General features: G+C 43.0%; 1 protein-coding gene across 1 annotated transcript in view; it reads right to left on the reverse strand.

Annotated features, from left to right (window-relative positions):
- Nucleotides 1-12,696, reverse strand: part of UBE3A (ubiquitin protein ligase E3A) — a 59,638-nt gene that overhangs the window by 22,896 nt on the left and 24,046 nt on the right. Inside the window, 3 exon segments of the mRNA XM_006172185.2 lie at nucleotides 2,028-3,224; nucleotides 3,226-3,278; nucleotides 5,993-6,300. Coding sequence (XP_006172247.1) covers nucleotides 2,028-3,224; nucleotides 3,226-3,278; nucleotides 5,993-6,300 — 1,558 coding nt within the window.

Consider the following 12,696-nt stretch of genomic DNA (forward strand, 5'->3'; position numbering starts at 1 on the left):
ATTCTTTTTTTTCTAATCCTTTCACATTGTTTAACTGCCCCCCCCCCCCAAAAAAAAACCCAACTTACAAAGAGAACAGGAAAAGTTAGGAGCGGCCTCTGCATGTGTGCGTCCCAGCAGCCGCCGGCTCTGAGCCCAGTGCTCCCCGAGGCCCCACAGGGTTCTGAAGGGACGGGCTCCTGCACACTCCTGCCGTTCAGGCACACACGTTACCTAGCGGGTCCTGATATATGACAGGCCAGGCCACAGTACCGGGTTCCGACATAATTAAGCTGAACTTCCTGAAAACATCTGTGAGCAGTAGTTACAAACTCTGTTAATTTTACTCTAATACCTGCTTAGAAGGCTGCTTAAAACCAAACCGCTTGTTTCCTGAGAATCCAAGAGGACAGCGTTGTGAAGAACAGAAAGCATGTCGGTATGTAGCGTTTGCTGGTCCTCAGCCCCGCATTACTAGGAGAAGCGGGAGGGAAAGACAGGAAGACTGAGCAGGCTGCTGAGAGGTCAGATCAAAGAGGTGGACAATTTTTTTCCTGACTGAAGCTTACAGAAGTAATTTCATTGTTTTTAAACGCCAGGCACAGCTTTGGCTGGAGACGGCAGAAGGGGTCCCACGTGACAAGTGAAAATAAGATGTGTGCTTTCAGTATCCGCAGCTCTGACCCGGAAATACATACTGAGACAGGCTTCATGCTTTGCAGAAAACATTACTCACATTTTTAAAAAATACCTTACCATACTGAACTATGTGAAATAAACTGCTGGTTACCCATGATCACTTACTGAGTATATTAATTCTTCATGTGGCTCGAAACGATGTAAGTTAAATAAAAATGGCACCAGAAAGCAGTCAACGGTAATTACTTCAGGCAGTTAACGCCCGTCTGTCTTCCCTGAAAAACTGTCTGCGTTGCTTAAATCACCCAGATTCCTTCGACAATACGACTACAAACAGAGTCAGCATTTTAAAGACCAGTAACAAAGAAAAGAGGTGCGAGTGCTCTGTAACTCACAGCTCTTCCCACTGGTTTACAGTTCAGTGGATTCTTGGTTTAGACAAATCCATTCTAAACATAAACTATAATTTAAAGCAAGCATGCCTGTTCTGTGTGTCGAGTTCCTATCCTGTGTCAGTACATAAACTTGACTGTACCTGAATTTGACGTGACATGACATTTACGTGAAGCTGCAGACCAAGATCCAGCAGTGAGGGCTACCTGGCAGCGTACACAAGGAAACCCTGCAGTGAACCTGGAACGGACGTACATTTTGGAAAATGTGACTGCTAATTGGTTTCTGTCTTCTGGCCAGATCTGCTTTCCTAAAGAGGGACTAGAATGACTCTTCTGTGAAGGGACGGAGGAACAGGAGCGAGAAGATGGCACCTGAGCTCCCAGGCTCCCAGCTCGCCACACTGGGCTTCATCCGTGACACAAGCGTCACTCATCTCCAGGCTCCTGGGGCAGTCGCTGCTTTCCCACAGGTCTCAGGACCCAGAGTGGCCCTGTGGAGACTGAAATGGGAAAAAGACCCCAAGCCGGCAGTGCGATCAAGGGGCATTCTCAACAGAGCAGCAGCACTCCGGACTCACTGGCAGCATGCACGGCGTGACGGGGCGGGCAACTGCACACGGAGGAGTCTGTGGGTACTGCCCGTAACTTTCTGGTGGGGCTTCCCCGCTGCATTTACGCCCCTCCGTACTACTGGACACCTCCCCTCCTTCCCGTGCTGCAGTCTTTCCCAACACCCTCTTCTCTTCTGAACAGAGACAATTTGGGACGAGTTTTCAAGATTTAAAATCCGTTCTTTTACAAAGAGTGATCATGATGTAAGACAACCAATACACTGCAGAACACATTTATAAACTTGAAACGGTGCAACAAAAGCATAAGGCTTATATTTAAGATCAGAAATTCCAAGTGCTCCTACATATTGCACCTTACTTGTTTTCAATCACTGAACTGCAACTTAACACCCACCATCATTACGTTTTTAATCCAGTACTGATAACCGGCAGCCCGACTTACCCGGACAAGCGCATCATCTATGATATGGTCACGTCTGACTTTGAGCCTCAAATATGGATTCAACTGCTGTCCTTGAACTAAGCTGTAGAGAACAGTGATTCTTCGTTCACTGTACATGCGAATTCTATTGTCATAATATAATCCCAAATTCTTTGTGACAGCATTTAATATAAAGGGACACGTCATAAAAGAGAATTTGTTCTCTGTTTCTACTTTGAAAAAAGTATAATCCTTATCCATTTCTAGAACATCATTGAGCGGCTCGTTAATAAACTCTTCAAAGGGGATGAGTGGTTTCCGACAGTCTAGCGTTTTAACACCGAGTTCCGTTTCCAGTGGGTCCACGCGAGGACCTTTCTTGTTTCTTCTCTCCTCTCCCAAAAGCTCTTGCAGTGTCAACTCACTGGACTCGGGAATGGGCTCTTCGTCATCCTCCTCGTTATGGTTCGTGTCCACTTCCCCTCCCACCACGTTTGCATAGTAAACCATTTTCAAGCACTTTGAAGCAGCAACAATGGCATCGTCGTCATTCACTAGGTTTCGGCTGTTGAACTCGTTGCTTATGACTTTGTAAGTAATAAGCTGCTGAAACGTCTCCATCATTCTCCGAATCTGGTCTGCACTGTATTTAGACCACAGTCTAATCAGTTTTCCTTGGGCGGCAAGGGGCAGCTTGCTCATTGCTTTGCAAAATAATGGCAAAGCCATTTCCAGGTATTCAGGACTGTGGAGATTTCTATTCTCCATTACAATAATGAACAAATTCAGGTAATTAGGATCTCTGGAGTACACATTGTGATAGGTCAAGTCACATTCCACATTAGGTGACAAATACACAAGTGCGTTGAGAAAGGCAGTTTCGATTTTCTCATTGGACAGCAATCTCGTGTAGACCCTTCTAATGGCCTCGATGTCCACAGAAACATCGTCAGGGCCCAGTTTCTGTGCACTGCTGTCTCCCTGGGAGGAATCGCCTATCTGTGACGAAGACGCTTCCGAGTCATCTTCCGTGGCAGCAGCAGAACATGCAGCTTTTTCCTTTTCATCTTCATCCTTGTCTTCATCCTTTCCTTGAAGAGATTTCAGTTCTCCCTTAGTGTGCTGTTTGACTTTCCGAAAGCTCTGTACCAATGCCTCTGCGCTAAGAAAAACTCTTCCAATGACACGGATTAAAGGGGAATAATCCTCTCTCTCTCTCTCTACATAATTCAAGGATTTCATATACCTTCTCTTCTGTTAGGTAAGTCACATCTAGAAAATTAAGAGGGAAAAAAAAATCATTTATTTTCATGGTACACGAATATGTTTACCTCACTGTAGTTAAGTTCTAGTGAAAATAGAAATAATCACACATACTGGATAAATATCTACAATTTAAAATTCTTGCAAAGAAAACTAATATGCAGATTCAGAAAGCAAAATATCAAGTTGTTGGGAAAGTCCTGTCATATTCTTCTATGCAAAATTGTGTTGACTTTTTCAATGACCTAATGTTATGCTTATATATTATCTCTTGTCTTTTTTTTCTCATTATTTTATTTATTATTTTTTAATTTGACGAGAGAGAGAGAATGTGAGAAAACAAGCCACCAGGTCCAAGATTTGAACCATGGTCAGCCATGTGGGAGTCCATTGCCCCAACCACCAAGACACCTGCTGGCATAACCTATTATTTATTTTCAAGGAAACACTAATACCAATGACCTTACCCATTCTTTTTACCTTTTAATTAAGTTATGACAGTTCAAACACTCTTTAAAAATAAGGGCATGGGCCCAGCCAGGTGGTGTAGTGGTGAAGGTGGCCGGATCCCACACAGTCGAGTCAGCAGTTAAGAGTCCTGGACTCAGTGGCTTGAAAATTACACCGGGCGCAGGTGCACATGTGCCCCAAATCCTCAGTGGGTGGAGAAGGGGTTGCAATGTGGCCATCTCCCCTGGGGGGATGATTTCTCACTCCCCTACCCCATCTCTCTCCAGCAAAAACAGACAGAAAATAACAGGGTATTTAATTGTACATATAAACTGACATATCTGGTCTGACTGGTCACCAAAAAATGTATTTCTTGGAAATAAACTTTATTTTTAAAAATTGTTTAATTTTATTTCTTCTTCTTCAATTTGACCAATGAGAGAGAGGGAGAGAGAGAGAGAACACAAGCCACCATGTCCAGGATGCGAACCATGGTCACCCAAGTGGGAGTCCAGTGACTTAACCACTACGCCACCTGCCAGCCCCAACATGGTATACCTTTTACGACCTCACTGAAGAGTGGAACACTATTCTTCTGAGAGATTCCTTTCTGATTTCATTATCCTGTTTTCAAAAGACTAAGAAAGTGGAATTTTAAGAAAGGTTCTTTTTATTCTTTTAGAAACAGCTCTTTTTCCTTTCAGGTCTTCCTAGCTTGTTCTAGGGTGGCTATTTTGTGAGTGACTGAGAAGAATATACCACGTCTCATCATCTCTAAAGCTGAAACTGCCATCTGCAACCAAGAATCGGATTAGAACGAAGTTTACAGCGGCAGGAAATGGCTTCTGTGCACGGACACTGGGAAGGAGGTAACTTGAGAGGAGACCAGGAAAGCAGAGACGATGGAGTCACCAAACCTAGTCCCTCTCCTTGGGCACAGAGCCGAGTCACATTTCCCAGCTTTCTGAGGTGAGTGTTACCTTTCAGGCCACGGACTTCCTTTCTGGCTAACAAGATGAAGAGTATTTTATACTGGGGAGGGGGTACGGCAATAAATAATCTAGTCAGCGTTTCGGCTTTCTAGGGATTACACGGGTCCAACAACATATTCCCGAGAACAGCCTTCATCTATCTTTTCAGCAAAGTGACAAACTTGTCATTATTAGATCAAATCTTAAGCAGAGGGTTTATAGCCATGTAGACAATCCTACTGTCTTTATGCCAAATATGCCCTCAAACAGGGAACTGCGTAACACTCAAAACTTTTAGTGATTCCAATTTCTGCTATAACGTATGTTTCACAGTAAAGGACAATATAAAATGCACGTTACTGCATTAACGCCCCATAAAAATGTCAAGTTTTATTACACCACAAGTCTTATCTGTCGACACCTGTATAGTTCATCTTTCTTAGAGATTTTTTTACTACAGGGCACATGCACTTGCTGAAGAGACAGAGAGACAGAAGGCAAGAAATCACCCCTTAGGGGGGATGGTCATGTTGTAATCCCCTCTCTTCCATTCTCCTCTCCGGATTTTGTGTGCACATGCATGTGCGCCCAGCTTGAGTTTTAAGTCGCCAGGTCGAGGACTCGAACCACGGTCGACTACGTGGGACTTCAGCAACGTAACTATTATGCCATCTGCTGGTTCCTCTACAGCTCATTTTATGGGCCCTAACTCCTCTTTTTTTATTTCTTAAAGAAGAATTTTATTATTTAACTTTATTTATTTATTTGCTTTTAAAAAAATTCAACCAGGGAGGGAGAGAGAGAGAGACAGAGAGAGAAAGTGAAAAGGTAAGCCACCAGGTCTGGGACTCGAACAGCAGTTGGCCATGTGAGAGTCCAGCACCCTTAACCACCACACCACCTGCCAACCTTGGGCCCTAACTCTTAAAAAAATAAAACAAAAACACACGCACAATTTTCAGGCATATAGGTAAATAATGTGTCTTAGTCATTAATTTAATTATTATTTCTGTCACCAAAATAAAACGCTGGCTTCGCCAAGCAATGACAGCTTGATGTCATTATAATAACACGAAACAAAAATTAAATGCATTTCAAGAGGTTATGGTTTTTGGTCGACAACTCTCAGTTAAAACAGAACATTCCAGTGCTGGCAGGCGGCTCAGTGGTTACGGTGTTGGACTCCCACATGACCAATCCCAGCTGGAGTCCTGGATCTGGTGACTCGCTTTCTCTCTCTCTCTCTCTGGTCAAACTGAATAACAATAAATAAATAATTATTTAAAAATAAAAACATTTTACCTTTAAAATCGACTCTTGCCCCATGTCCTTCCTTCTTGTTCATCTTTATCTCAGAGCAGGAGTTGTTAGGGACACCTTTTGAGTTTTCGAGGTAAGCGGAGCTTGCTCCTTTCTTGGAGGGATGAGGATCACAGAGTTTTGCATTAATCTTATAAAGCTCGAGGGCTTTAATAGCTGCTGCATTGTTATCCATACGAAGAAACGTCGGGCAGGAAGCACAGAACTCATTCGTGCAGGCCTCATTCCCACAGCCCTCGGTTAACTGGTGGTAGTAGCGTTCTATTAGATGCTTCGCAGCTGCTCGCTTCCTGTACCGGACACCCAAACAATAAGCACCAGGGTTAGTACAGCTCTCAGGTACAGCACCACAACACTCCGCCCCGCGGGTCGCCGAGGCAGGTTAGTCAAGCACCGGATGAAACCGGAGTAGACCGGGGTGGAGAAGGCAGAGGCCCAGTGTGTACCCACACCCTTAGACCGGTGAAGCACCTGAGACACTGTGAGACAGCAGGAACGGCACTGCAGGCCCCACTTCTGACACGGTCCACAGCAGACCCAACCGTACTGCTGATCTGTCGGTGTGTGTGTGCGTGTAAATCCTTCAGGACACCCGGAAAATCGTAAGGTTTATGGCTGAGTGCTACTACCTTATCACTTTAAAGATCAGCATTAAACTAATTAGTATTAAGCATTAAGTCTACTAAAGGCATCAACTCGGTTTCCCTTATATTGGGTCCCTAGAAAATTCACGACATATTATAAAAATGTTTTTCTATGACTTTTGTGACGACCCAATATATTCACCCTTTCAACAGTTTGTAAACAACTTGCAGTTAGCACAAAATTTCTATCTATAAAAAAACTATTTTTTCTTGATTATAAACCATGCGGGAGATTTTAAAAATGAATTTGTAAGTGAAATATCCAAAGCTTGTGTTCTATAACTTGATTCTAATGTACGTAATCTTGAACCCAAAGCTTGTCACTGAACTTCCTCATTAATTCTGTATCACAGGGACATGGGATATTTAAGTTACATGAAGGCAAAACCTTGTATCCCAACTACTCTGTGAACCTCAAGTACAAAGACGGATGTCCCACTGCGACCGCCAAGAACACTGAGGAAGGAGTCACCTCATCGAGTAAAGAGCTGGGCAACATCACCTATTTCTACGGCTCATCTAACTCTAAAATGCCCTTTTTCTAAGAACCAATAAGAAGTACCATAATTTAAACAGAACAGTCTGCTAGGCTAAAGAGCTGTTATCCTTCTTCCTGCTGGTCGCAAATTCATAAGCTTGAGGATAAAAGCTACAAAGAATCAAAACTAAATGAAAAAATAATTCACCTAATTTAATTTCAAAATTTCAAAATGTCCCTATGAACTGTCCCTAACAGGTGGGGCTAACCTGCCAGGGCCCTGGAGCCTGTGTCTTGTTAGTCATGAGAAGCCACACTACCACGGCAGCAAACACACAGATCGGGCACACTGAGGAGTCTGCTCTGACTCAGGAGGAGGACTGTGACTTCGCTATCAAAGTAGACAACAAAGGGTGACAAGTCAAGCATGATCCATTCATTCTGGTGCTTGTGTTTTTCAAGTATTCCATGCAAATATATCACTCTCATCATGCAAGTACAGGAAAAAGAAAACCCCACAGAACACACTTTAAAATTACATGGACATAACTTTAAAAGTACTGTATACTAAACGCAGGTAAACAGCTGCACTCCTGAAAATGGAAATATTCCAGATGTGTCACTACGCGGTACATGAAAGTGGCATGTTAAAGTTACATCAGGGGCGAGTACAGAGATGTAATGCTGAGCAAATCACGCCAGCCGATGACCAACACTGCAACCCTGCTCAGTCTACAGCGCATGTCTGCACTCTGGCAGACATGGACCTATCTGAGGATACAGCAGTGGGGAACTCGTCCAGGGAGCAGAGCTGCTGCAGGAGAGGGTGCCCAGCACGGGGCGGGAGGGACTCGGGCACACGGACAGGCACGTGAGTGGAAGGTTCTTCCCTGAGATGAGGTACATGGCAATATCTTTGATTTGATTGTCACATACTACATGTATACTTTTAAAAAATAGTGTATGCTACAGAGATGTACAACAATTAAATGTGGGGCCCAGCAGTTAGCGTAATGGCTATGTTGCTGGACTCCCATGTAGTTACGCAGTTCACGCCCCAGACCCATTGGCTTAAAACTCACGCTGGGCGTGTGTGTGCGCGTGCATGCCCAAGATCCCGAGAAGAGACTGGAGGAGAAGGGATTGCGCCGTGGCCATCCCCCTGGGGGGTGGTTTCTAGCTTTTTCTCTCTGTCTGTCTGTCTCTATCTTGCGAGCACACACACCCTATAGCAAAATCTCTCAAAAAGAAAAAACAACAACAACAACAACAAAAAAAACAAATGTGAATAAAAAAATCATGGAATAAAATAAATTTCAAGAGTTCAAAACTCAGTGCCCATAAGCTTCACTGGAACACAGACAAGTGTGGGGGGTGTGTTTATGTCTATTCTCACATTACAGGAGCAGAGTTGGTCATTTTCACTGAGACGTTCGGCCTACAAAGCCTAAAATGTCATTTGGCCCTTTACAAAAGAAAAGTTTGCCAACTTTTAATTTAGAGTCTGTTTGTTCTACCTTCCAATGACGTTTCCCGCTAATTACTCGGCCTCCTCATCTCTCCTTCCTCTCAGCAATTAAATGAATACCAAACACGCGCACACACACACGCATACACGCGCATACACGCGCGCACACACACACACACACACACACCCCTTTTCTCAAGTATCAGGAAAGGGAAGAAAAAAGGAAAAAGAAAGTGAGGAGTGGGGCGGAGGATGGGATTTCTCCCACTAAGTAATTTCAGTGACGCCTTAGCTAATGTTCAGAACCAAACTTTTTAGAAAAGGAATTATAGCTGAATTCCTACCATTTGCCCAGATTCCACTGACTTCTTCCCACTCAAAAAACAAAGTACTTTATAACATATTAATTTTTTAAAGTAGATGTATGCCTTTCTTACTTGGTTATAATAAGATTAAATGACACATTTACTAGGAAACCTCAATTAAAACTTACATTTTTGTTCTATTTGTATTACTGAATTATTGAGACAGTGCCATGAATAAGTGTTCTATGAAAGGCCAGCAGATAGCATGGTGGTTAAGGTGCTAGATTTCCACATGATCAACTGTGGTTCAAGTCCCAGACCTGGCGGCTTGAAAGTCAGGTTGGGCACATGTATGCGTGTACTCAAAATCCCAGGACAACGGAGAAGAGATTGTGGTGTGGCCATCCCCCTTGAGGGTGACTTCTCACTTGCCCTCAGTCTGTCTCTTCCTGTTCAACACATGCACCCTGATAGCAAAAACAAAACAAAATAGTAATAAATAAAAATAGTTACATGGATTAAATCACATTTGGAAGGCCAGAGTTTACCCTACATGACTTGATAACGATCTTTTAAAAACGGTCTCATGTAGGGGAGGGGAAGTTTGCTGATATCAAGGATTAACTCTGAAGTGCACAGAAAATCCAAGACGGGCTGATGACAGAAGGAGGGTACGTGATAAAGCCATGTTCCATATTAACGGCAGAACCTAGGGGGCAGGCACACGGGTGTCAATTGAGAAATTCTCTGGACCTGGCTGCAAAGTGAGAAACCCCCACAATAAAGCGGGGGGTGAGAAGTGGAAACAGTGTTTTACAGTGCACTTTCTAGACAGCATGCCAACTGGCAGACAGGACAGTCTCCTCTTGGCCCATCAGTGGCAGGAAAAGGACAAACAATGTCAGTCTCGCCAACGGCACTCACACTAGGTTTGCTGGCTTTGATTTTAGTTTAGGAACAGTCCAGTAATTACCAAAAGAAGAAAAAAAAATCGATGAAGATAAGCTGTAAGCTGACTATAACTCAATACAACTTCATCTACCCATCAGGGAGACATACCCCAGGAAATCGATTTAATGTTTCTGTAAAAATGAGAATCCACCTGGACCAGAATTACTGAAGAGGGTCCCCTGATGGTACAGGAGGCAGACGATGAACAAGGGCTGAAAGTGAATTTGAAGGACAGCTGAGACACCAGCAAGAAACACAAGCACCAAAACAAAGCCAAAGAAACTGACCCTGACCAGTGAACGGTGCTCGGTGAACGACGAGCAGACAAGACTGCAACTAGAGCCAAAGGCTGCAACCATAAACAGAAAACGGTGGCAGGACGGTGGCACAGTTGAAAACGCCACATTCTGTAAGGCTGACCCACATGGGAAGGTTCTGGGTTGGCATCCAGGGACCTCTCTGAGCATGCCAGCCACACGTGTGCTCATGATTCAAGGCTGGTTGAAGGCGGGGGTGCATCGTGGTCTAAAGGCCCAGTTACAAAGGTTAGCTCTCTGTCCGCCTCTCTCAGTCATGGACAAAAAAAACCCGTAACTGTGAAATGCAACATAAAAACTAATGGTGATAATGTACAGGATAACAAAAGGAGATAAAAAGACTAAAAAGGAAATGTGACTTGAATAAAGACAAGAATCCAGAGGACAGTTAGGAAATCAGCTACCAAGGCCTGCTTAGGCTGTAAGCTGGTAACCACCACTCAGTAACAGTTCTCGGTGGTGTCTCTTTGCTCCTTCTAGGATAGTATCTTTTGAAGAGCTTTTTTTTTTTTTTTTTTTTTGGAGAGGTTTTCGCTATAGGGCGCGTGCACTCACCAGACAGAGAGAGACAGAGAGACAGAAAGCGAGAAATCACCCCCAGGGGGGATGGCCACGCTGCAATCCCTTCTCCTCCATTCTCCTCTCGGTATCTTTGGCACGCACGCACACGCACCCGGCATGAGTTTAAACCACCGGGTCTGGGACGCGAACCGCGGTCGACTGTGTGGGACTCCAGCAACATAGCCATTATGCTAACTGGTCCCTTGAAGAACTTTCTCCCCCCAAAGTTGTTTTTAACGAAGAACCTGTAAAGAATGAGCAATGATATCCTAAACGAATCTGAAACAGATCTGAGAAGAGGCCTGTGACACAGCTGTATCTGACCTAAGGCGTGGTCTGTCACACTGAAGAGTTCATTACATGACCCAACCAAACACCATTAAATATAGAATGAGAGTAAATCAATGTCTTCTGTCATTCTTCTCTTTAATCACAATAGAGTGTGAGTACACATGTGGCAGATGAGGGGGTGAGTGCCCGCCACAGGGTCTGGTCAAGCGAAGACCCCTTCTTCCAGTCTTTCAGAGAGTTGAATTTTGATCACTAGTACCTATGCCAGTGTGTTTAAAGTGCGCCAGGCAGGGAGGGGATTCAAACCATGATTGTCATGTGGGATCTGGCTTCTCTTAAGCAGCATATCACTGTGCCAAGGAACAGGCCCAATATTTCCAACTGTCAGAAATACCGTAACATAACCACAGCCTTCGAGGGCCGCTTCGTTCACCCCATGCCCAGAGTGCTTCCTTAAAAACCGAGTGAAAATGTACAGCCGATACTTACATACCATCAACGGATCTTTAAAAATAGAAATCTTTTTTTAAGTGTCATATTTTATAAATAAAAAGGAAGAAAGTGTCAAATTAAACCCAAAGTTAGGGTTAAAAAAATAAAAATTAGAACAGAAATAAATACAGGATTAAAAAGCAAACAAAAGTAAGAGTTGGCTTATTGAAAAGATCAACAAAATGGTCAAACCCTTAGCTAGATGAACAAATGAAGGAAAAACAGTAACAAAAATCAGAAATTAAAGCGGAGATAGCTGTTGCTGCTACAGGGAAGAAAAAAATAATAAAACTAATAGGAACAGTTACATCTCAGCAAATTTAATAAGCTACAAAGCCTAAATACATTCCTAAACACTGTCAATGGAAAATAACCAACTCTAAAAAATTAGTAATTAGTCACTGATGCGGTTTATTTCCGAGCAAAATATGAGTAACCTAGGCCCAGAGAGGAGGCATACATGCCTTTCTATGGGGTGGTCAGGTACAGGGGTTCCTTGTATTTGATTCTGAGAGTGACAGACATGACAGGGATGTTGGATCTGGCAGCTTGCCTTTTTGCTTTCCCTTTCTCTCTCTCTCTTTGGTCAAATTAAAAAATAAGAAGAAAAGGAACTAAATAAATTTTTAAAACTTTAAGTATCCTTTAGGGAAAAAAAAAAAAAAAACGCAGATTGACCAAAATCACTCAGCTGCCAACAATAGAAACTAAGAAAAAGATAAAAAGCACATATTACTAATATAAGAAACAGAAGAGTAAATATCTCTTCTGTAGATCCCTATCAACATTAAAAGAACAATCAAGGAATGCTACTAACTCTACATCCATAAATTTGGCACTGTAGATGACATAAACCAATTCCTTAAGATACAATTGGTCAGTTAAGAAACAATTTTTTTAGAGATTTTTGCTATAGGGTGCATAGCAAAAATGCTCACCAGAGAGACAAAAAAAAAAAAAAAAAGGAAAAGAAAAGAAAAAGAAAAAAGATATCACCCTCTATAGGGGAGATGGCCATGCAACAATTCCTTCCCCTCTAATTCTCCTCTTGGGATTTTATGGATGTGTACACACACGAGCCTAGCATGCGTTTTTTTTTTTTTTTTTTTTTTTTTTGAGAGGTTTTTGCTATAGGGCACGTGCACTTGCCAGAAAGACAGAGAGACAGAGAGACAGAAA

This window comes from Tupaia chinensis, unplaced genomic scaffold (genome assembly GCF_000334495.1).
Source record: "Tupaia chinensis unplaced genomic scaffold, TupChi_1.0 Scaffold144682_1, whole genome shotgun sequence".
NCBI lineage: Eukaryota > Metazoa > Chordata > Mammalia > Scandentia > Tupaiidae > Tupaia > Tupaia belangeri.